This window comes from Drosophila willistoni (genome assembly GCF_018902025.1).
Source record: "Drosophila willistoni isolate 14030-0811.24 chromosome 2R unlocalized genomic scaffold, UCI_dwil_1.1 Seg200, whole genome shotgun sequence".
Taxonomy (NCBI): domain Eukaryota; kingdom Metazoa; phylum Arthropoda; class Insecta; order Diptera; family Drosophilidae; genus Drosophila; species Drosophila willistoni.
In genome coordinates, this window is record NW_025814051.1 from 5,477,884 (window position 1) to 5,502,085 (window position 24,202).

The 24,202-nt window shown below is 35.4% G+C and overlaps 2 protein-coding genes across 3 annotated transcripts in view; one reads left to right on the forward strand and one right to left on the reverse strand.

Moving 5' to 3' along the window:
- Positions 1-4,188: 4,188 nt before the first annotated feature.
- The window catches only part of LOC6643652 (dynein axonemal heavy chain 7), a 74,445-nt gene continuing 54,431 nt past the window's right edge, over positions 4,189-24,202 (reverse strand). Inside the window, exons 14-23 of the mRNA XM_002066274.4 lie at positions 23,912-24,094; positions 23,500-23,846; positions 22,596-23,435; positions 22,178-22,543; positions 14,971-15,674; positions 14,723-14,901; positions 11,272-12,648; positions 9,679-9,928; positions 4,953-5,104; positions 4,189-4,833 (exon numbers count right to left, since the gene is read on the reverse strand). Coding sequence (XP_002066310.2) covers positions 4,327-4,833; positions 4,953-5,104; positions 9,679-9,928; positions 11,272-12,648; positions 14,723-14,901; positions 14,971-15,674; positions 22,178-22,543; positions 22,596-23,435; positions 23,500-23,846; positions 23,912-24,094 — 4,905 coding nt within the window. The 3' untranslated portion in view covers positions 4,189-4,326. The remainder of the gene's footprint in view (positions 4,834-4,952; positions 5,105-9,678; positions 9,929-11,271; positions 12,649-14,722; positions 14,902-14,970; positions 15,675-22,177; positions 22,544-22,595; positions 23,436-23,499; positions 23,847-23,911; positions 24,095-24,202) is intronic.
- On the forward strand, positions 5,190-9,642 carry LOC6643653. Of its 2 annotated transcripts, XM_023176498.2 has the most exons (5): positions 5,190-5,567; positions 5,935-6,172; positions 6,230-8,640; positions 8,720-8,745; positions 8,830-8,892. In XM_023176498.2, exons 1-4 carry the CDS (start codon positions 5,312-5,314, stop codon positions 8,740-8,742), a joined length of 2,928 nt encoding a protein of 975 aa, XP_023032266.1. In that variant the 5' UTR covers positions 5,190-5,311; the 3' UTR covers positions 8,743-8,745; positions 8,830-8,892. The 2 variants fall into 2 exon arrangements, with proteins under 2 accessions (XP_023032266.1, XP_002066311.3); XM_002066275.4 differs by lacking the exon at positions 8,720-8,745 and having other exon boundaries at positions 5,194-5,567; positions 8,830-9,642.

A 24,202-nucleotide genomic window follows, 5' to 3' on the forward strand; every position in this document is an offset into this window, starting at 1 on the left:
AGATATGCAATTTACATACACAAATTAAATTTGGGTAAAAGTTATTTAGATAGAAGGAGATCCGGAAGCTAACATATTTGAACGACTCTTAAGAGGGTTCAAATTCATTTTGGGTTTCATCCTAATATAAAGTTTGTATTAATATAGAAGATTCTAAAGCACAAATTATACAACTTTTATCCTAGCTCTCTAGGTTCCTTACTTTCTACTTACATTAATAATTTGTCAAATTTGCATTCCTTGAACTAAAAGCATTTCATAAGTATCTAAGAGTCGATCATAATTTGTTGATTGTCCCTGGGTGAGCTTGGGAAATTAATTGCATGCAAATATTGACGAAGAGCGCAAGTAAATATAATTTCGTTGTTTGCTCATAAATACGCATTATTATTGCCAAAAATTGAAAATAGAAAAGCGTTCTGCAGCAGCAGCACCCTCCTCTCCTGCTCCCCCCCTCGGCAACAACCATTCTTTGTGATAAAGAAAGTTAATTTATTCAGTAAGGGGGATGAGGTTTTTCTAATGTATGTATTGCCCTGGCAGGTTACGGATGACGATGACGATGATGATGATTATGAGATGGAGGGAATGTAAGTGATGGCGGGGGCGCTAGTCCAGATTTTGACATTTTGTAATCGGTTTAAAGCATTTCTTTTGGGGGGCGAAAATTGTTGTTTCTTAATTAGCATCATTATTTTTGATGGCTTCTACTCCCTCACCTGCTACTGCTGCTGAGTATACATAGAACGATAAAAAGTCTGATAAATGGGCCAAAATGCTTGGGTAATTAATGGAATAGGAGTTTGAGGGTATTAGAGGGATAAGAAATGGAAGGGAGGGGATTGTGCTTATCCAGGTGCGGGATATAAGCTAATTAATGATGCAAGAAAATCAACTGAAGAAGTTCGCTCTAGTCATATGTCTGCAATAATTGAAGCAATTAAAAGTTACCAGTTACCCAACCTATCTAGAAGAAAACACTCCCAACTTTTCGCCAACCCAATGCACCCCACCCCAGCCCCTTGAAACCCTCTGGGAAAACCTGTCAAATTGTAGTAGTTGTTGCTTTGGAAATGGGTCAAGTTTTGGCTTTTGTTTGAAACTTTTACGCAAAAATATCTTGTCTTAAATGGCCCAAGAGGATTCTGAGTGTTACTTTTAATCGTCAACAGAAAGAAGCACTCCTTATCGAAATTCATTTTCTCCATCCTCCGCCCCCTGACATACAACTTTTTGCTCATAAATAATTTGTAGTCCTATTAAAAACTTAAAGCCTTCCCATGAAGTGCCACATGAAATATGACCGAAAAGAAACCAGACAACAAAAAAATCTTACCATGTCAGATAATAAATGATTAACGTTCCCGCACAAAAACCCAACTGGTGAAAAGATTTCCCAACGCAAGACGAGGTTTGTGTTTGTGGGGGGCGGATGGTTATGAGATATATATATAACCCATTTTGTGGTCATTTATTTGACACTTAAAAGAAAAAAAAATGTTGAACGAAATATTGCTGACAAAAGTTCTAACCAAATAAACATTTAAATTGATATTGATGAACGTTAATCCATTAAAAAAAACAATATGAAAATAATGTTGAATAAATCTTAATTGACATACCTAATTATTTGAAATGAGTATATCATTCAGATAACATACCCTTTGCAAATGGAGTATATTAATTTTATTAAATAATTAAAAAATGCATAAATTATAAATATATAGTAACATTCAAATAGTTATGTAGACTTTTGATTGGCGAGGATTGATGAGAAGGCCAAAGTTTAAGAATATTTGATTATTATTCTCACTATAGGTTAAAAGGTTTGTCAGGCGTGAAAAGAGTCGAAAAAACACCTCATCACTTTTGTTGAAAATTTACCAAATTTACAATAATAAAACACTTAAATTCATCATCGATGGAATATTTATTTAAATAGAATTTAAAAAATCATTGCCAACCGCATGGTGAATGGCATTTCCAACAGCGGTCACAATCAGAGTCCCTTCCACAAGTAGCCACTGGACCACCATTAGTTCCACTTTTAGTCGTATAACACCATTGACGAGGTAATACACCACACAGGGCCCAACATTGTCCATTGTGGCATTTTGCTTCGTCAGCACAACCCCAAGCGGGTCCTACAACCTTGGAGCCCACTTCAATCGCCGTCAGAGCTGTTCCCACTTTTGCAATTTTCGAGGCATCTCCTGAATTCAGTAAACCTAGTACCAGGATAGCGAAAAATACGTAGTATTTGATCATGATGAGGATCTGTTTCGAAAGACTCAAGACGACTGTTGTTGTTTTGGCAAAAATGTGCTCTCTTATACCCTCTGAAGTAATTGTGATTCTTGATTAATCGGAGATTAATTCCATTTCTGTTCAGGTCAAACAATTCTGTTTCCTGCAAAAAAAGTGATAATAGACAATCTCCCATCTTAACAATGGAAATGATTTAATATTTTTTTATTAAGACCCTGACTTTATCAGCTGTTTTTTCGGGAAGTAATGATAATCAGAATTCGCTATAAATATTGCTTTACTTGCTTTATCTGTATTACTGATAATTGGACACTTCCATCAATCAATTTTAATTCATTTTTTCTGAATTTTGTTGTCGTTTTGGTAAGATAGAAAAAGATGATGAGCATTAATGCAACTAAATAATAAAATAAAAAAAAGACTTTGTATCAATTTGAACTAAACTGAATGTCATGAATCGATCTAGAGAAAAAATTTCGGGTGTTGTTAGAAATCAATGTTGGTAAAACATATTTTTTAAAGATCAATTATTTATTTTAATAATGTTTAAAATTATTATTACCAACATGAGAATGAGCAATTGCCTATTCCGAATGGATTCGATTGACATTTCGCAAGAAATACAACAAAAATATTTCTTGGAAAATAAAGTGATAACAGAAAATCAGATTTGGCTAAGGTCATGTTTTTTATGTTTTTTCTGTGGAGCTAATGATAATCAGAATTCGCTTTCTTTAGAAAGTATTTTCGGGAGTGTCCAGACCCCCATGACTACTCCCATGGATCCATCCATGATCGTTATTGTTTATTTGGCTAAAGCTTTATCAACGGCGAATAGTTTTTGGACAAGATCTTGGATGTACACATACATTAGGTATAATCTAAAATATTTTATTGCAGAATATCCATAGTAACATACAAATAATAAATATGTAGTAACAAGCAGTAATTTATATTCTTGATCAACTTAAAATGCCGATTTTCTGTCCCTCTGTTTGGAAAGATATTTTTTGACGTCTCCACAGACGATTTACGTTTCTACAATTGGGAATTGAAAATATTAAAATGCTGAAAAATTGTATTCTTACAAAAGTAAAAATCAAATCCAATATGTAAAAAACATGTTTTTCAAAAATCGCGTGTTTATTTTATTAAAATTTAAAGTTATCATTGCCAGCTGCATGGTGAATGGCATTTCCAGCAAGCTCCACAGTCGGAATTCTTTCCACACTTGGCCACTGGACCACCGCTATTGCCACTCTTAGTAGTGTAACACCATTGAAGAGGTAAAACACCACACTGGGCCCGACATTGTCCATTGTGACATTCACCTTCGTCAGCACAACCCCAGGCGGGTCCCACAATTGTAGAGCCTTCTCCAAGATTCAGTAAGCTAAGCACAAGAATAGGAATTAATAAGTAGTACTTCATTATGTAGAGGAGTGTTGTACGGCTGTTGATGTCGAGAGCACTGACTGATGATGTTGAAAATAAATCAGCGATTTTATACACTTTTGGGAATGAACGACTGCGTAATCGGAGATAAATTTCAATTTCAAAGAAATACAACAAATATGTATGTTCATTGATAACAGAAAATCAGTTGTGCTTAAGGTCAAGCTCGCATCTGGCAATGGAAAGTCAATGATTTTTATTATTTCTAACTCCAATAAACATTAGCAGGCCAATAATATTTCGTTAATAAATAATAAAATGGAAAAGAAAAGTGATCAATCTAAACATTTTACAGTAATTTTTCTATGACAGCTAAGGAATGAAATTAAATTTTTGTATATCATCCTAATGGTTGGCAAGATCGAGAGATTTCATATCAATAACTACTAATGTAGTTCAAAAATTATATTTTTACCATCTCTTTAAAAAATAACCTCATTTAATAAAAAAAAAAACCGAAATCAATTTCGTATAACCTAGTTATTTATTGATCACTTTTGTGTACGATCGTCAGAATGAATTTCCAAAACACTCTCAGATTTTAGACTCGTAAAAAATATACACTTTTAAAACTTGACATAAATGTCGACTGCTATTCTCATATTAGAAACTCAATTGACACAACAATGCTGTGCCACGTATAATCCAGTGGGATGTTGGAGTATTTGGATTGCACTTTAGTAGCATGGCGACCACGAAATTGGTACTATGTCCCGTGGTCGAGAGGACGCCACGTCTTTCGGCTGTTTTATACAACGGACATATATAATTGTGACGTTCGGGCATATCGCTGCGTTTAATTGGCTTAAGCCATATCAAGGGCATGGTGTCAAATAGTTCTCTTGGACGAGATTCAGCCAAATACTTTGATTGACGATCCCAACGCGCACCTTCAAGGAAAATGCCGTATACATAGACACCGTCGGCAGGGGCCGTAATTCCAGCGGCCTGATTTTCCTCCACCGAAAGGACTTCATAATCAAAAGCAAGTAGATCAATAGATATAACATATTTTCGTGCGTAATTCTGTTGTGCGCCCGTTAGAAAGGCCTGAGTAAAGAAGAAACCCGAAAGCCAGAATGTCGATGGTGCTCCTTGTTCATACCAGCGCTAGAAAACCAAAAAAGTAAACAACGAATTATCGATTTGTCCTAGATGCAAGCAATATAAACTTAACCATCCATTGGTTGCCTAGCACAATTTTCCAATTGTTGACGAACCAAACTCACCTGCAAAAATTCCAAACGCCGCAGAAAATCCGTCACATAACTTCCAAGGGGCTTGAGACTTGGATACGATTTGCTAGCCCACATTTGTGGAATTTTCGCTATCAAAACGGACTTGTAAACAGCCTCCACAGCAGCAGACATCACAACCAGACCTACATATACAATTAAGTAAAAAGTGGAGAATCAAGTAGGCCATAAATTAATTACAAAAGTTATCGGAATATATTATGTCAATTAGCACATCAAACTTCAAGCAATTAAATCAAATTATTATTATAAACAATTAGCATTATTAAATGAGAAAACTCTTTTTCTTAATTAGTTTCATTTAGTTTTAAGCACAGTATACTAAAACAAAAATGCCTGCCCAGTCGCGACGCCCCACCAAGGAGCGTGTCATACGTGTGCTACATGAGGCACACGAGTTGCGACAGAGCAGCAGTTCGGTGGCAAATTTCAACAAAAACGGTCGATTCAAGGAGCAGCCTCCCAGACATACCAAACGTGTGACATTCAGCAAGCCAGCCCAGCCTCCCAACAAGGATAGTGAAATGCAATGTGGTTTAACATCATGTCTAATTACCAGTTCTACCGCGGACCAACGGCAACTAGGAGGTAAGTGAAAGGAGACTTTTTATTAGAAACCCCACTCACTTTACCTCTAACCTTTTCTTGTTATCCAAAACTTTGTTAATTTATATAAGTAAACTTTGGGACTTATTACACAAGGATCTCCTAGTGAGGTCTTATACCCATACATATGTATAACTGGAGTAAAATATTTGAGTCATATGAATCGTAATTCACATTGTACTAACTTTAATTAGCGATACTAAATTGAAATGTTCAACGTTCCATTATTCGTTAAAATATATGTATTACTGTCTATAATTTGCCATTCTACGTTCATTGCATTACAACTAATCCAGTTTTGTTCCCATTTATTTGCCTTTTTTTTATTAATTTTCCATATCCTTTTCAGGAGCCAACAATCCCAATGAACGCAAAGTGACAAATCTAGCACGCACCGATAGTGAATGCCGTTACAATGCACCTGGAATTGATTTCCTCACATTTCACGATACTACAGTGACTACACATGAGATAAAAATGAATCCCTCTGCGCCAGAAATTAAAAATATGAAAACTAAATGTGATTACTTTCCCAAATTTGTTGATCCGCGTCCGTTTAAGGATCAGACCACTCAAACCCTTTACAGGCAAGCAGAAAATCATTTAGAAATTAAAACTTATTGATTCTCTTTTTTTGTATATAGAGAATCTTCGGCTCAAACAGTGGCTTATTTACCCGATGTAATGGACAAAGAGATAGTAGATGGCCTAGAGCTGTTCAATCTTTCTGCCATATTGCCTGGTGATAAGCCACCCGGATTATATGAGGTGGAAGTGCTGGAACGTGCCCGCAAACGTTGGGCCTTCAATGAGGCTCTGAAAACCAATTTCAGTCGAAAAATGCAAGATGCTCGCAAAGAGGCTATGAATAATAAATACAAGAGCATATTTGAGGCTTTCGAATGGGAGCACTGGATCCAACGCGAAGAATACATACAGGAATGCCAGATGATGCGCTTAGAGATTGTGATACGGATGTTTGACAAGCGGGAAAAAGAAATGCATGAAGCGTCAAAGACACGCATCGAAATGGCTTGCGAACGTATTGAAAAAAAACGTCGCATTGGTTTACAGAAGAATGAAATTGAGTACCAACGTGGCATGCGGCGTCTTGAGGCCAAGTTAACAAAGACTTCACGGAAATGGCATAAACAGAATCCTCCTTATGCTCTGGGCTCACCATGTTCAGAATTCTATGGTCCCCTTATACGTCACGGTGTCGATCCAGCGCGTCGACATTTCGTGGGAATTGGGCAAAAGACTTTCGATATGCGTATCGATGAGCTAGAGAATCGTGTGGATATGACGAAATTACAATGTCCATTTACCAAGCTCAGGGAATGGTCCAAGCCCAAGCAATATGTCAAGGAGTACGAGCAAAACTTCTGCTCCGATAATAATCTACAGAAACTGTACGAATCTCTGAAGGGATTACGAACGCAGGCAACAAAATTGAAAATGGTACCAAAATGCCTTAAACATAGGCCTCAACTAGTGGAAGAGAGAAGCTCAATTATGCGTCTGACCTATGAATATGATACACAACTAATAGAAAAGCCTGTCCACCAGGAGTCGCAAACGGAAATTCGTGTCTATGCCTCAGAGCAGAGATGCGCCTATTTGCAACATATGCGTGAACAAAAACGTTTCATTGATCCAGAAATGGCAAGTAAATTACTGGCCGAGCGTCGTCAGGAAGCTTTGGAGAATGTTTTAAATCAATATGAGGGTAGTTTTATCGGTTGGATAATGCAATTCTTATCAGAGGAAATGGAACGTTTGAAGGAACAGCGCAAATTGCACTTCTTTTCGATATTGGCACAAAAAGAACGTTGGCGTCGTGAAGCCGCCGAAGCAGGTCTACGTCAAAAAGAAAACGATATGCGTATGCTTTATGAGGAGATCTACCAACAGACGAATCAAGTTCATAGCGATGTTAGCAAGGAATATATCAATAGTATATTATCAACCGATATGTCACACATAGCAAATTGTGATGCAGCTGAAACGGTGACGACAATGGCCAAACAAATTGACGAGGATATCAAGAGATGGTTGGAAAGTTTCAAACTAATACAAACTCCTCTCAATTATGTGTCTTTAAGGGAAATGCTACGCGATATGGTTGCACCCGATGTGAATGCCCTGGTGGAGCGTCATGAGAAGTCTCTAATAGCCAAATATATTATTGAAGATGTGCTTATGCCGAGAGTGTGGCTAGAACTAGAACCCTATGATATAGTCACTACTCTGGTCAGTGATCTAATTGATCGATTAATTGACAATGATCTTTATATGTTCTCTAGCGATAGTGAGCCAGAGGATGGTAAAGCAGCACCTACATCTTGGGCAGAGGCTAGGGCTATTATAAGGAAACTAATACGTCAAGCTGTGTCCGGTCAACGATGGAAAGATGAGACAGAACGCGTTTGTCATGAGATCTACGATGATCTTTTTAATGACATCTTTTTGGATATTCTATTTAAAATCCAAAATCCACCCGTTGTGCCGCCATCGGATTTAATGATGGTTCATTCCATTCACTCGCAATCATTGTTCAGGGACACAGATAACTTGCGAGAACTGCAAACAGAACATAAACAAATTTCCGAATTGGAGGGATCTTCTTTAACCGACACCGAAGTCGTACGTGTGCAAATGTTAACTTTGCTCAAGAAGTTGAAAAAAGATAAAATCACAAGAAAATTGGAAACATTTGATTATTATCATGGTGATGATCAGCAAGATGACACCACAGATGTATTTGTACGTACCGAAATATACAAGCCAGCCGATTTAAATAGAACGATTGATAACGATGGCGACGAAATGTTTAGTGTACTTAGTACTCTGGATATTGGCAAAGAGCCAAATCTAACAAGTTTGAAGCACATGCACGAGGAAGAAGACGAATCGAGTTCGTTATCTGACATTGGCATCAACTTTGGTCCAAAAATACCCAAAACACACAAAGAACCAACCAGTGACGATCTAATAACGACTATTTTGAAAAATATTATTCATAGCTCTGATGAACAGGAGATCGATGAAGAAGGTAAGTTAAAAAATCATAGACTTAACAATCATTTATTACTTAAATAGTTAATAAATAATTTTTATCATTCGTATTTGAGGCTCATCAGATGACACAAAATAATTGGTAGAGTAATCCATTTTTTATCTTACATTTTTAAAACATTTTTTAAAGCAAAAATTTTTTGTTTCTTATTTGTGCTTCTATCAGATGATTATGTTCCCCAGACGAGCAAAGATGAGACGACGACATCAACATCGGATCCAAATGAACTGGAAGATGATAACTTAATGACACAAGGTGGATCAAAAGATATTAATGTTAAGCCTCTTAGTGATCTTGGTACATCGATAGAAGCACAGCTTACATCGAGGCTTATTCAGCGACCAAAACAGCAACTTTCATCCCACACACTGAGCTTCAAGGATGCTTCAAAGACAGAGTCAAAGGTTACCATTAATACACCTGCTGACTTGCATAAAAAAACTATAGAGGAATTTGTTAGAGAGTCGGTTATTCAGCCATATAGAGATTCCAATGTGAAGTCAGATTATAATTTAAGAAAGTCCGATATAAATAAGAAGTCAGAAAAACAAAAAACGGCTAAAGGAAATTCAAGTAAAGACCATATTGAATTGAAACCTTCGCCTTCTGGGGGAGTCAAACATCCATCAAAAGAATCAAGTCAAGTTGTAGCTAAGGGTCGCATAGATAGTTCAATTAATCTATCACATTCGGGACATTCGACCCTTTTAGCCAATCAATCTAACAAATCGCAATTAAGTCTGCTTAGCCCGGCCACAAATTTACCAGTAGATCCTTTATCTCAAGCTAGTTCAGCGTATTTTTCCGCCAAACTGAGTAAAACTATGAGTCAAAAAACCAGTGAATATAATGCAGTGGTATTAGAAACACCAATCGAAGAAGAAGAAGTCTCGCGCAAAGATCATATTAAAGATCCAACAAAAGCACCCAAGAAAATTTCAAATGAATCTCATCGAGAATAGTTTAAATAAAATGTGTATTGTTAATTTCAGTAAAAATTAAATGTTAACTTACCCTTAATGCCTTTCTTTAATGTGATTAGACTATTCTTAATTGTCGATAGCAAAACATTAAAACGAACCATTTCCTGCACCAAAACAGTATTCATACTCTGATGATAGATCGTGGGGTATTTCAATAATACAGCATCACGATCAAATAACTTGGGTAATTTATCCAATATATCTGTGGCGACATTTGTCACAACCTCTTCGGGTGTAAGAGCCTTTGAGCCTTCGCTATCATCGTGCGAGGCACTTGTATCCTTCAGGGGAATACGATATTTTTGAAGAAATGGTGGACATGTGGGATAAGTGGGTAGATTAAGGTTTTCTGGAAAACGTTGACTAATCACTTCAGTGTAGATTTTTTGACCTTTTTCCAATTTCTAAGAACGTTGTGTATATGATGTGTGTGTGTGGTGTGTGTGGATGTTAGCAGCAAGCAGCATGTCAGCAAATAGATTTCAAATTTCACATTAAATAATTCTTAAAAAGCAAAAAAAAATTGTGTATAACACCCAACTTACGCGTCTTTCATATATATCCTGGATTTAATTGAACGCATTAAATAAAAAATTTTAATTTAAGTAATTGTTTCTAATATATAGCTCTCAAATTGTATCTTACCCAGCGATCCTTTTAATTTTTTTTTATGGTAAACGTATGTAAGGGTAATGTATAAAAATTTAGTAAAGAAAGGTTTTATATGGCTTAACTTAAATAGCTAATCTTACTCATAAGATATTTAGACTAGGAAAAATTATAGTTAATAAGAAGCATCATACTTTTTTTGTTTTAAAGTATTCTCTAAAACTTCCTAATGAACTTTTTAAGAGCCACACAGTGGGTAAGTTGCTGAGAACTCATTGTACGGACGACAAGTCTTGATCTCTAAAAAAATCTCCCAAGTGAACAACCTACGCTTAGTTTTTCCGTAAAAGTATTCAGTTCACTTCATAAATACAAAATTTAGTTTTGAACAGTTTTATACTTTGCAATGCTTCTTGGATGACACTCCTAACTCTTTTCTTCTTACTTGTTGTTCTTACTGTAATTTAGAATTCTATTAGCTTGGCAATTTATTATTTATTATTTTTAAATTTTATCTCTAGGTGACTCACATAGTCTAGATTTTCTTTTAATATTTTTCCTAAATGTACTTCAAAACTTTTAAAAACTTAGTTAGCTTAAAGGCGGAACAGTCTTTATAAGTGATTAATGTACTTTACAAAAATATTCTTTGATTAAAAATTGTCTTTTTCCCTATACTCTACTGTAACTTATGGAGTACTGTTTGACTTTATCTTAGAAGACAGCTGTTTATTTATTTAGCTATTTATTTTCCTAACAAATACGAATATATAAAAATTTGTATTAAACTAATATAGCTACAACTCTATAGATATTATGTATTAAACTATAAACTTGATAAAATTAAATTCTTTGAAAAAAGTCAGTGTAGTGTGTCAAAATGGTATCCTATCACGATTTTGACTGAAATTAATTCTCAATCTAAAGAAAATGCAAAAGCCAAACTTAAGCAAGTATTAATTATTTTCATTTTTTAACTGCAAATTTACTTAACTTTTACATTTTTCTAACTCACCTGTGTCAACAGTGTATGGGATAGCAGCATATCGGTTTCCTTTTGATCCTTCATAATATCGGCATTGGCATGAAAACCAAATATAGCTGGCGCTGATATTTGGGGTAACTCACGGGTATAATTTAGATACAAGTCAACCTCTTTAAACACTGGCACATAATACAATTCGGATTCATCCAAAAAGTATGGTTTTTCTATATCGATAATCTCGGGACAATAATACTGATCGAGAATAGTTTTTAAAGAACGGCGATCCCAGTCATCGGTAACGCGACCACCGTAATTACATTCACCGGTTAGATAACGTAATGCATCATAATTAACCGTTTCATATTGATTCAGGAACATGCGCAATTGCATTAGGGAGATACGTAAATCGGTTTCGTTAAACTCATAGGGAATATTCCAACCGATTGGACCGAAATAACGACGTTCTTGTATCACAGCATGGAAAAAGCACAACGAATAGATCAATTGCTTAAACACACGAGGCTGTGTACAGGACTCATACCACTCGGGATCACTGATCGGATCACTTAACATTGAACGCAAAATATTCGAACGCAATCCCTTTGGAGGTTCATTGGTCATTTTAATACCATTTTGTAGAACCACCACAGGGAAATGTTCTGCGGGATATGATGTCAGCCATAGACGAAAATCTGGATGGGTTGAATCGGGTAATAGATTCTCACATATCTTTTCCAATGATGGCATAAAACTTGCGGCCAAATGGCAATTTTGTAATACAACCCAATTACCCAATTTAACACCCTCATCGATCATTTTCATGGCAATTGGCCCCTGACCCTGACCCAATGACAATGAGAATAAACGATTTGTGCCAAAGCCCTGATCTTCGGCAAATTTCAAGAGAGTTGCCGTTGGATCTGAACCCGGTGTCAATATAAATATCAAAGGGACACAACAGTGCGAATCAGCGAACGATGCATTCAAATCGAATTGCGGTGGGTCAACAAAATTGGGTCCCAATTCACCGGATACAAAATTAAGTACAGCCGGCACCAGTTTATCCGGTCTAAAGCAACGTAAAAGCAACAATTTTTGAAATACGGACAAACGTTTCGTCCATTCCTTGGGTATACTTTGATTATCCTGCGGTGTTTTCGAATCAAAATACATTTTCCAATTGGCCGCATTCGCACTCATATCCTCTCGCAGTCCTTTGAAATTTGTCAAATTGGTTAGACGACACACTTCATCCCAATTCTGTATACCCAGCCATGTAGTTGGATTCTTATGCGGATTCTCGAGGCCAATGCCCCCGGTTAGTAGAAACATCCATTCGGCATTGTCAATCAAGTTGTCGTGCTTCATCAGGTTGATGTTCAATATTAGAGAGAACAAGAGTTTATCCTGTGTATAAAGTAAAGGGCAAAACCATTTGATTAAAACAAGTTTGATGGATACAGAGGGGGTTGTTGATAACATACATATATTGAAAGAGGGGGGTCAGGGTGCTGTCTGAGGGCCAGGGTCGCAGGGCTCACTCACGCATTAAATGGGTTACACAACACACAGAGATACAGAGGAGAGCAAAGGAGAAAAAAAAGGTTGAAAATCAAAGCAATTCAAGCGATGGATGTTTCAGTAATTCGCCTAGTTCGCTGGTTCGTTTGGGTTGATGTGTTTTTTTTTTTCCTTCTTTCTCATTTTTGTTCACCAGAAGAAAATTAAAAGCCAAGCCAAGGATCAAAGGGTCCTCCAGCATACAGCTTATGGGGGTAAAGGGCATGGCATAATTGACTGAAAAACATCATAAAGCTATATATACGAAGGACTTGTTAGAGGATTTCTCTCTATCTCTCTCTCTTTCTTTCTACCTATTACATTTTTCACTCTGAGTTTCATCCTTTTGATTGCAGGATAAAAAATATAGAAAAAAAAAAACGAAAACCTAATAATATTATTCGTTAAACCAACACACAAAGAGGGGCACAGTGGTTGTTAGATAAAGTTAAAATATGAGTTTTGCCAAAATGTTGAGTGAGCTGTATAATACATAATAAATATGATTCCAACCATCCCCCAAGCAGCCCACATAAATTGGCAGCAACAACTCAAAATTCTAACACACTTGAATTATTTTACAAATTCAATTCCAGCTGCGCATCAACCACAGTAATCTCAATTGAAGTGACAGTCAAAGGTAACGCAACTAACTAGCCAAGGTACTTACCTAGAGACCAAGAGCCATAAAGAACGAGTAAAACGCTTAGAAATTATTTAAGCCCAGTGATGCGGACAGTCTGATAATGGCCCACACAGGCGTAGACCATGAAAAAACCATGGAAAGGGTAAAAATAACTTAAAGCCCGCTTAGAAAAACTCAGGTTGACAAAAAACTTCTACTCTAACTTTAAAAGTATATTCCCAAAACATTGGATATGATATTTTAATAAGGGCTGGAATTGTTTATTCTAAAATTAATAGTTTTTCTTGATAATCGAAGTTAATTGAAGAGCAGCAACGAGATGAAAAACTAAACACATTTTCGAATTAATGGCAGTTTACTTCACTTAAGAAAAGATAAAAAGGAGTGGAAGTAGAAGAATTATCGTTTAAATTTTATAATTAGGTACAATATTCAGACTATTTCCTTGATAATTTGTCGTTTTCTGTTAAATCTCGATAACTTAAGATTTGCCAACGGACAATACCTACTACTAAAGATTAATAAGTTTGTCAATTAACTTTCTTTCTGATCAGAATTATCATACTCTCATATCCTATAAAAAGAATCTAAAACAAAATTTTTATAGACCCAAGCATAAAATAAACAGTTACTTTTGTTTGTTTTACTAACTCAGCCATAGTCGTACTTAAGGCTGCAAAATGGGGGAACTTTGCCCCTTAAAGTATGCAATCTGGAGGAAAAGTATGCATTGTTTTCTTCAAATTTTTAACTTGTAACTTTGAATGTCTTTATAAACAAGGTTTGCTTTCAAATTTTATTTATTTAATACCACAAATTGTCTCTCACTTTTGATATTTTGAAAACAAAACCCTTTTATAGGATAGATAGAGGCTTCTCAAAAATGCCCCAGAAAGTAAAATAAAGCTTTCCTTTTTTAAGCCCGTCCCTGTCTTTATTTGTTCTAAGCCCCTATCTTAAAAATGTTAGCAAAAGCGTACATAATTCTCTACTTAATGCTGTTAAATGATTAATTATAAGTTAAATCCATTTTTCAGATAGAAGAAGATAGAAGAAGACATTGTAAGTTTTTTTCTTTTTTGAAAAACGAGTTATCCCTTTCCTCCGAGCACCCCTGACAATTACGTTTTAAGCAACGTTCAGACGACCTCAAAGCGAATGAAATGTCATATTATGAGATTATGAGCAATTATGAGCTCTCAAACATTATTACCCCCCAAATCCCTAACTTAACGATAATTGGAGGTCCTGCACGTAAATTGATTGAGTACTCACACGCTCGAAGAGACTGCGACAGATGTTGACATAGAGGCTATAGGTAAAATGTGTACGTAAAATGCTTAAACGTGTCGCAATATCATCAACTTTCTCCGTATTATCAATGGAAGCCATATACAAATTGACAAACCAAACCAAACTGTACTGATACATGGGATCAATGTTGGCCAATTCAACTATAAATGCAAAAGAGAATGAATTAATGTCAATATGATTATAATACATTTCAATCATTTATCTCTTACCAATGGTAAAGAATAAAATGGTTGAGTGCTCCGCAATTGGCACATAACTCAAACGTGCTATATCAATTTGTTTTTCTGTGGCCTCGGTTATAACCTGTTTCTCACTGATATCATTGGCCAAAGCTTTGGCTGAACTCAGTATTTGTACTGCAGTTTCATCCTCCAATATATTTTCAGCTGATGAAAGAACTTCCAATATTTGATCTTCAGTCTCCTTTAACATGCGTTTATTTTCAGCTCCCTGGACAATTAAATTATTCTTCTCAGCCTCCAAATCGGGACGTTCTCGAGCCACTGTAATGCCCAGCAATTGATCCTGCAGACCCTGAGTGGTGATCATAAAGTTCAATAATGTCACTTTGACAGCAACTTCTGGTAGATAATGAGGATTACGCAATTTGGTGGTCATATAGAAACGGAAACTGTGATTATATTCAATAACCGAATCGCCCAATTTAATGCACAAAGTGCCACCCTGTTTAAACAATTGCTTCAGCAATATGGACTCCAATATGGGATCCAATTCTTCGCCAATATTTTCCAATAGAACCGGTAAACCAAATTGTATAGCATTCTCCAGAACTCGGGTATAATCGGCCTGGTTCAATCGTATTACACATAGTTTATTATTTTTCTCATAGTTTTTAATCCATTTATTTGCCTGACCCTGTGGGTCTATCATTAGAGGCCAACGACGAGCATTTCTATAAAGAATGAAAATAATATTAAAAAAGTAAATGCACAAATAAAACTTTATTGATCTAGATTAAAGCGACGTTTCGCTAACTCGCAATTCTATCTCAATGAACATTTTGTCATGAATATTTATTCCCACCTCCACCAAAAATAAAACAAAGAAAACGAAATATAGAAACCAAATCCCAACAAAACTCCATTCATTCAACAGATTTGCAACAGTTTCATATATTGCGTTCCCATGACATTCCTTTTCCATACTCTTTCTCATAAGGGGATAAGGTACTTTGTTATTCTAGTTAACTACGTAGAAGTCTAGAATAACTAAAATTTAACAATATTAAATTCAAATTTATGTCGAAATATTTTATACTTAACTTAAGTGAAATTTCAAATATTGACTTTTGCTTCATTTATGTATTACATACATATATCTCAGTCCATGATTCTACTTATGTATTTTGGAACTACTGACTAGTAAAACCGTTCAAAAGTAAATGTAAAGGGTATACAAAACGTGACATAATGTCTATAGAAATAACTATGTATAGCCTTGTGGACTTTTAGTTATTTGCTAGCGAAACAGTTAGACAAAAATTCTATCTTCCCGCGCTCTCTATGACTGCATAGAGCTTTGAACTTTCGCCAACAACTGCATATTTTTCCTTCCATTTTTCATGGAATTTTGTTCGTTTTATTGTATTTCTCTTTTTGGTTTTCCATTTTTGCTAGTTTCGTTTTTGAATGTTAGCAACGGCAGGAATTGCTCTTTTGTTTTTCCATCAAATATTTTTCATTCATCAAGTTTTCAATTTAAAAAATGAAGAAGGTAAGTCGTCTCGCCGACTTAGGTATACCATACACCAGTAAAGCAAATATTTCAACTTTATTAAACAAATGCATTTTCAAATGCTTCTTACAAGCATATCTTAGTATCTCGCTCACTCAATTATACGAGCACCCTAGCGCCCCCACCAGCCAACGGCCAACTCCGGCCTTATGGAAAAACGTTTATATGCATAACTCGATTGTTTTTTGTCCGATTTTGATCAAATTTGGTATTTTGCTAGATATTAGTATTAAATTTAAGTGTACCAAATTTGGTTGCATAAGGTAAAAAAATACGGGAGACAATTAAGTTTTTCAAATTACGGGGGCGGAAAAGGGCGTGTCAAAATTTTTATATATACAAAATGTGTGCATTTACTAAGCGAATATACATACCAAATATGGTGTCTCTAGCTGAAATAGTTTTTGAGATAAACGCTTTTTTTAAATTGCGTGGGCGGAAAGGGGCGTGGCAAAAATTTGAAATAAACTTGATCACTCTACATACTACACGAGTCTACATACCAAATTTGGTGGCTCTAGCTCTTACAGTCTCCGAGATCTAGGTGTTCATACGGACAGACGGACGGACGGACGGACGGACGGACGGACGGACGGACGGACGGACGGACGGACGGACGGACGGACGGACGGACGGACGGACAGACGGACATGGCTAGATCGACTCGGTTGTTGATCCTGATCAAGAAAATATATACTTTGTGGGGTCGGAGATGCTTCATTCCGCCTGTTACATACATTTTGGCGACTTTAATATACCATTTCACCCTATGGGTGTATGGTATAAAAACCAAAAACAAAAACCAAAAAAAGGAGAAGGAGAAAAATGTTCATTCATTCGCACGAGCAATTTGTATTCGGTGTGAATTTGTCATGTGTGTTGGAAAGTCCCTTTTACAGTTGCCTCTTTGTTGGTATTATTTGGTATTTTTATATTGTGTATTTATATACACTTTTAAAAAGGGTATATGACCTTATACTAAGCACTTCATTAATTATTTTTAATAAGAAGTAAAATAAATAAAATGTATTTCTTATTCGTTTCGCATAAGCTTTGAAAAGTTTTATTTTTGAAAAAAACATATTCAATATGGCTCCAAACACAGTTTTTGTTTGGCTGTCTTTTTCTTATGAATAACCCGAGTAGAGTATGAATACTTCGGGACCATAAAACTTTAACCGCAACTCTGTGTTTCCTTTTTTTTTTGCCGGAGACTATGTGAGTTATTGCAGCAAACGAGCAAACAACCACAGTCATATACATTCAAACATGATTCTGTCGCTATATACTATAGAGAACTATACACACACACAAATATACATACATCATATAGTAGTATATATATCAGGATACATAATGTGCTGTGCACCAGGAGAGCAAATACCATTTCTATAGCATTATTCACGCTTATGAATTATTGACGTAAATATTGAATGTGTATTTATGCGGCATTTTCGTTTTTAATATTCACCCAACCTTAGCACAAAAAAAAAAATAATAAATAAATGTTCAATTCATTTTGGGTATGGGATTTTGTGTATTAAGTATAGCACATTGTTGACTGGGTGTGAGTTTGGCATTCATCTCAAATTGTTTGCATAAATAAATACACTTATCCGTTTTGTAGACCCATATACTCTATGTGTGCACAAAACTCGAATCTAGTTTGCTTTCATGTCATCTTGTTGCTGATGTTGCTTTGTTTGATTTCATTCGATAAACTTTTTGTCACAAATTTCTTTGTCAACAAATACGGCAAAAATAAATTTGCAAAACTAATTTAAGGTTATGCAAATTTGAATTTATCCCCCAAGCGGATTTCACTTTTGTGTTTAATTTAAAAAGATAAAAAACAAACAGGCTTTCGCTTAGAAATAAAAAAAAAAAAACAGTTTTACTGATTTTTGATACACAGTTTTTATGTTATACTCGTTAAGAATCAAATTGTATAAAACAACTCAACTCAACTCCATATGATTAGGTGTTCAACATAATAAAAGTTTATATATTAAAAAATAAATTTAAAAAAATATTAATTTACAACTAATAAGCTTTGAAAGAATCAGATTTTCCTAATTAAAATACGTTTAAGCATTTACAAACTATTGCTCTAAAAAGTACTAAGTTAAAGTTTTATGACAGGCACCCAAAATTTAATGAACTATTTAAATTATGCTTCGAAAACATAGATTTCACACACCAAAATTATAACTGTGTTACGAAATCAAATCATTAGTTCCATAATACAGAAATGAATAAATTAAATAACAAATGGTTAAAAATTAGACGAACTCATTCATTTGTCTAACGCTCAAAACACTCCATTTCGAGGATAGTTCTGATACTTCATTGTAAATATTCATATTCGGTGAAATGATCCTTTTGTTTCATAAAATAGTTCAGTCAGTTTCAGTTGTTGAAGGTTTTTTGAAATTAAACTGATTTGAATGGGCGCCCAAACAGTATTTGATACTCTGAACTTTTTGAATTTGAATATAAGTATTCTTTGTGGAGTACTCAAGTAACCCATGCTTTCTATGAATACTAAACAAACATACATCGATTGAAGTTTGTAAGTAGTTTTACATAACCCAAAGAAATCCAAACTAAACATATAGTGAGAATTCGTAGTTGAAATCTTAATTGGCATAACAGCAAGACACACAAAATTGGATTAAAATATTTCGTAATTATGGCTGAATTGTCTCACACTCTAACAATACTATAAACGACAGAGGAACACAGCTCTAATTAAGCACGCATTCGAACATTTCCGCCAATTATCATGATTAGAGTTAGCTAATTACTGATTTTTTTTGTTGACTCAACTCAATTTCGTATTCTAAACGTAAAACAAATGTGCTACTTGGATTCATAAATATTATAAAAGCGTGATTAAAAAATCAATCGGCTCTTATAAGGAATATAATCAAGAATAGAAAAGTTATACTTGCATTTAAGAAATATTTTAACGTTTCTCTAAATAAATTCCATTTAGATTTATATGGAATTTGAGTTGTCTTTGCTGCATTTTAACGCATGAATGCATAAGTGTTTAAATATTTACTTCAGTGAGAGCCAAATTTGTCTCGAAAGAAAAATTACCATAAACAAATTGTTTTATTTTTCCTCAACGAAAATGAAAAAAATCAACAACATTAACATTATTTAATCAAAGGTATGCGCGCCCCACATATGTATAAGACCCTTAAGTCCTATATCTACTAAAATGTATCTCAACCCCTAAACCGCACACCTGTTACCCCTCGAGCTAGGCACACATAGCCCAAATAATTCACGATGCAGAATAGAGAAACGGCTCGAGGTCGCTCGTCACCAGATGCGCCATGTGTCAACCCAAAATATTAGGCAAATGAATGTTAATAGTAAACGACGGTAACAAATACACTGACATGTGTGTGTGTGTGGGTTTGTTTGCCAAATATAAATACAAATTCATCCATGGACCCCTCTTTTACATGTATGTATCTCTCTGTGATGCTAGAGATGGAATCCCCTAACGGCTGTCCATTCATTTTCCCTTCAATGCCTATAAAAATTAAACGTAATCCGCCCTGGGTGAACATTAATCAATTGCTTAGAGAGACCCGCATACAATTTAGCATCCATTCCATACTCTCAGGTATTTTTTGGGTCTGCTCCACCGAATTACTTTGAAGACTTTCGTGGAAAACAACAGCAGTAGTGTGGAATTTCCTTTATTAAATCGAAGGACCAGCTCTCACTCCTCTTCACACTCTCAGTGAAATTCAGCAGATGCGTAATACACGCATCAAACATGAAAATTCTTACTTCTAACCTTCCGTTCCACCTCCACCCACATCACCACCACTACCCCTCACACCTCCTTGCCTACCTAGCGCAACACAGCATTTCTCCCTCATACCTTTTTTTGGTACCTTGAGCTATTGCCCACCACCAATATTCTGGGCCACATGCGGGTGATTCTGTCTGTGTTAATGCGCGTGTGCACCCCATCCTCATCAATGACCCACTCCACGACTAACACTCTCTACCCCCCCAACACACCCTTCTTTCTTTGTCTATGAGTAACAACCGATCCGTCCTTCCCCCCTTCCATCATGTTTAATTCGCGGCTTCTGTACAGCATCCGGTGCTGTTCTCACACTTTTTCTCTCTTTGTGTCGTATCTTTAATTTTCCTAATATGCGTGAATTTCCAACATTTTATGTTTTGTAATTAGAAACAACAACAATAACAACATCACAAAGAAAACACGATGAAACAAAATACCAAAATGTACGTGTGTGTATATGTATATGTGTGTGCTCCTGACAGGCTAGCCACGAGGCCCATAATTACCGTGTCAGGTTAGTTAATTGATGGGCGAATGCTCTGTGCTCCAAGAGCAGCTGTTGACCAAAGCAAAAACACAACAAAAAAAAAAAGAAAACCAATTAAAGCAAATTGAATTGTGCATAACGTGAACTAAATGATTGATTTTCAATTAGTTTGACCTCGTAAAAAAAAAAGTTGAAAAACAAATTAGGAAAACATTTGCATAACGTGACGTTCTGCTTGGATTCTACTTAACTATTTTAAATTTGTATTAGACGTTTTTAAAAATACACTTAATTAACCATTGAAATCAGGATTATTGTTACTACTATTCAAAATTCCAGTTTGAAAACTGGCATTACAATTCAGAAAATGCGGGGAAACGTCGATTGTTCCTTATATGTATATCCATTAACTAAATTAATATTAATGTTTCACTTGTTTAATGAACTTAAGGATTAAATCTTAAATCGACTAAAATAGTTCATTAACCGTTGAGTTCAATCGCATTGTACATTCTTATGGTGTTATAACTCTACTAAACAGGTATATATGTATGTACTAGGTTCCGGTATTTTAAAACTTTAAATATAATGGAATAGCAATAAATAAATATTTTTAATAAAAAAATAATAGGTACATAAAAATGGCTAACGTGTGTCAAACAGGTAATAAACTTTAAAAAGTGTATGATTATTATAAATAAAAGAAATAACATTCTAATATCAGAATATTTTGATATCTGAATATTAAGATAAAAAAAAAAATATTGTTCTATTTAAATAATTCGATATATTTTATAATTTGAAAAAATATCCTAGAAACTCTAAAAACAATCATTTCTAATTTTTGAACGTTTCCAGTTTCTAGTTTCTAATATATTTTTTATAAGAATATTAATGTCTCAAAAAATGTATTCTATTATAATGAAATGATATCATATACACCTTATTTTATTATATTTCATTTGATTCAAGTTTTTAATTTAAACTATTGAAATTTTTTAATAAATAAATTTCAAAAAAATAACTTTCTCATTTATAAATTTTTCAGTTTTTAGATTCTATATATAAGACTATTAATGTCTAAAAAAATGTATTCTACATATTAGTATGAAATGATATCATATACACATTATTGTATGATATTTTATAAGTTGAAAAGAATATTTTAGAAACTACTATATTTTTCCATTTTAAAATTTAAAAAAACGATGTTTTTCTTCGATCTAATCTAAATTTACTACAACCCTAAAAAAATAAAAAGAATCCTAACTAAACTTCCATTTGACGATACCGAAAAATGAAAATTAAAATTGAAATAACGAAAGTAATTACTCACTTCATCATAATGGCACTCTCAACGGAGAATGCATCCGTTGGCAATCCGCATATATTCCAAAAACGTATCTCAACAGGTTCACCCAAGACGATGGCCAATTGGAAATCAGGTGTGCAAGTTACACCATAATTGTTACACTTGACCACCCATTTGCGAATTTGATCCACGCGAAAATCAATGGTGAAGGGACCCAAATAGGCAACGACACCAGATGAGATTAAAACATCACCGGTCACACTCTTAAAGCTGCCCTGAAGCATTTTAGCCGTTTCCGACCAACGTGTGCGTTCGCCGCCCAACCCAGAGATGAGTTCCTGGGCGCGTTGTAACTTTTTCGTACAGGCCTCGTGTTCAGCCAAGAGAATGCTAAAAAGGTGATGTGCATTAGGGAAAACATGGAAAGAAATTGTAAACGCACCCATATTGTCTCAACTGTTCATCCAAAATCTTTTGTATAGCAGCCAAGTTAGCCTCAACTCGTGCCAATTGAGCCAACTTTTCATTTAGCGTTTTCATTGCAGAATTATATGTGGCCTCCGCCTCGGCCAATGCAATTTTCTTGGGTGCCACAACCTTGGCAACAACATCATATTTCGAGAGGGCAATAACCCAGCGACATAAACCTTCACAAGCCGTAGAAGCTGTCTTAATTTTATCCGGATCAAAGGCCTCATTATTCAATATGCGTTGAGCCAATTTCTTCATCACCTCCGGCGGAATATTATCCTTATCGAAATTCAAAAGACTATCCAAAAATTTCATATCACTTAGGACACGTTTAGAGGGACCCCAATAGTCCTCCACGGTGCCGACACCACTGGGATTTGGTACTTTATCGGGTTTGACATCCTTCAAAATGCAAACGGCCTCCATGACGATGCGCACACCAATCGGTGGACTCTTCATGGTCTTGACGACAGCAATATCCGCTGTGGTAAGCGTATTCAAAGCGGCCAATGCTGAATCCAAAATGGGCAAAGCTTCACCCAATTTAGCATCGCATTCATCTTTAATCTCTTGAGCTACGGCTGCCTGCTCTTTGGCCGCCTCCTCATCCTGTTTGACAACTTCCCTCTGCTCTTCGGCAATTTTACTATCTGCTGTAACTTTGGCCACCTGTTCGGCCACAATTTCCGAGGCCTCCTTCAATTTGGGCTCCAAGGCCTGTAATTGTTCCTGCATAACGCCCACCTGCTGTGCAGCAATATCCAATTGGGAGATGCCAGTCAAATAGCGATTACGATTTGTGGTTATGTTCCTAGAAGAGAGATGGGTAATGATTTCTTCTTTACTTTTATTCAGGTCACAAAGATTTTACTTACTTTCTCTTTTGAGATAGCAAACCTTTGAATGTCTGTATCAATTCCAAATACGAAGTTGGTGTCACATAATTATAACGATGCAATCTCGAAAAGAATTTCTCAGATAAACTTTGTGTTGATGTATGAAACTCCATGCACATATCAATAGCTGTTGAACGTTCCAAATCCGTGAGATCTTCGGTGGCCAAGAAACGTGTGGAGACCGCCAAGAGAGCATCTTCGGGCCATGATTGGAACCAATCGATTGTGCAACAATTGACAATTGATGGAAATTTACGTATGCGATTACGCAAGGCCTCGCCAATGGGTGACATGGCCAACACAATGTGAAGTTGATCTTTGCAAGTCTTTAATCGCAAAATAAGATAAATAATGATTATAAAACTATATAAATAAAATAACCGATGCCCACCGTAACAAAGAAATTGAATAGAGCCACTGGACTGCCATCAGTTTGCACTGCCTTATCACGTTGCTTATCAATTTGTGCCATTTTTTCTACTACTTCGATTTTCTCCTCATTGCTAAACAGATTGGGCACCTCACCGGAATTAAGTAAATTGTTAATATCCTCCAGGAATGATTCATCTTTTATCTGTAAGCAAAATGAACTTAGTAATTAAATCCCACCCAAATAAAACAATAATGATTCTCTCTGTGGGTGTGGATGTGAGGTGTATTTTTGTTTTGGCCCATTTATGCA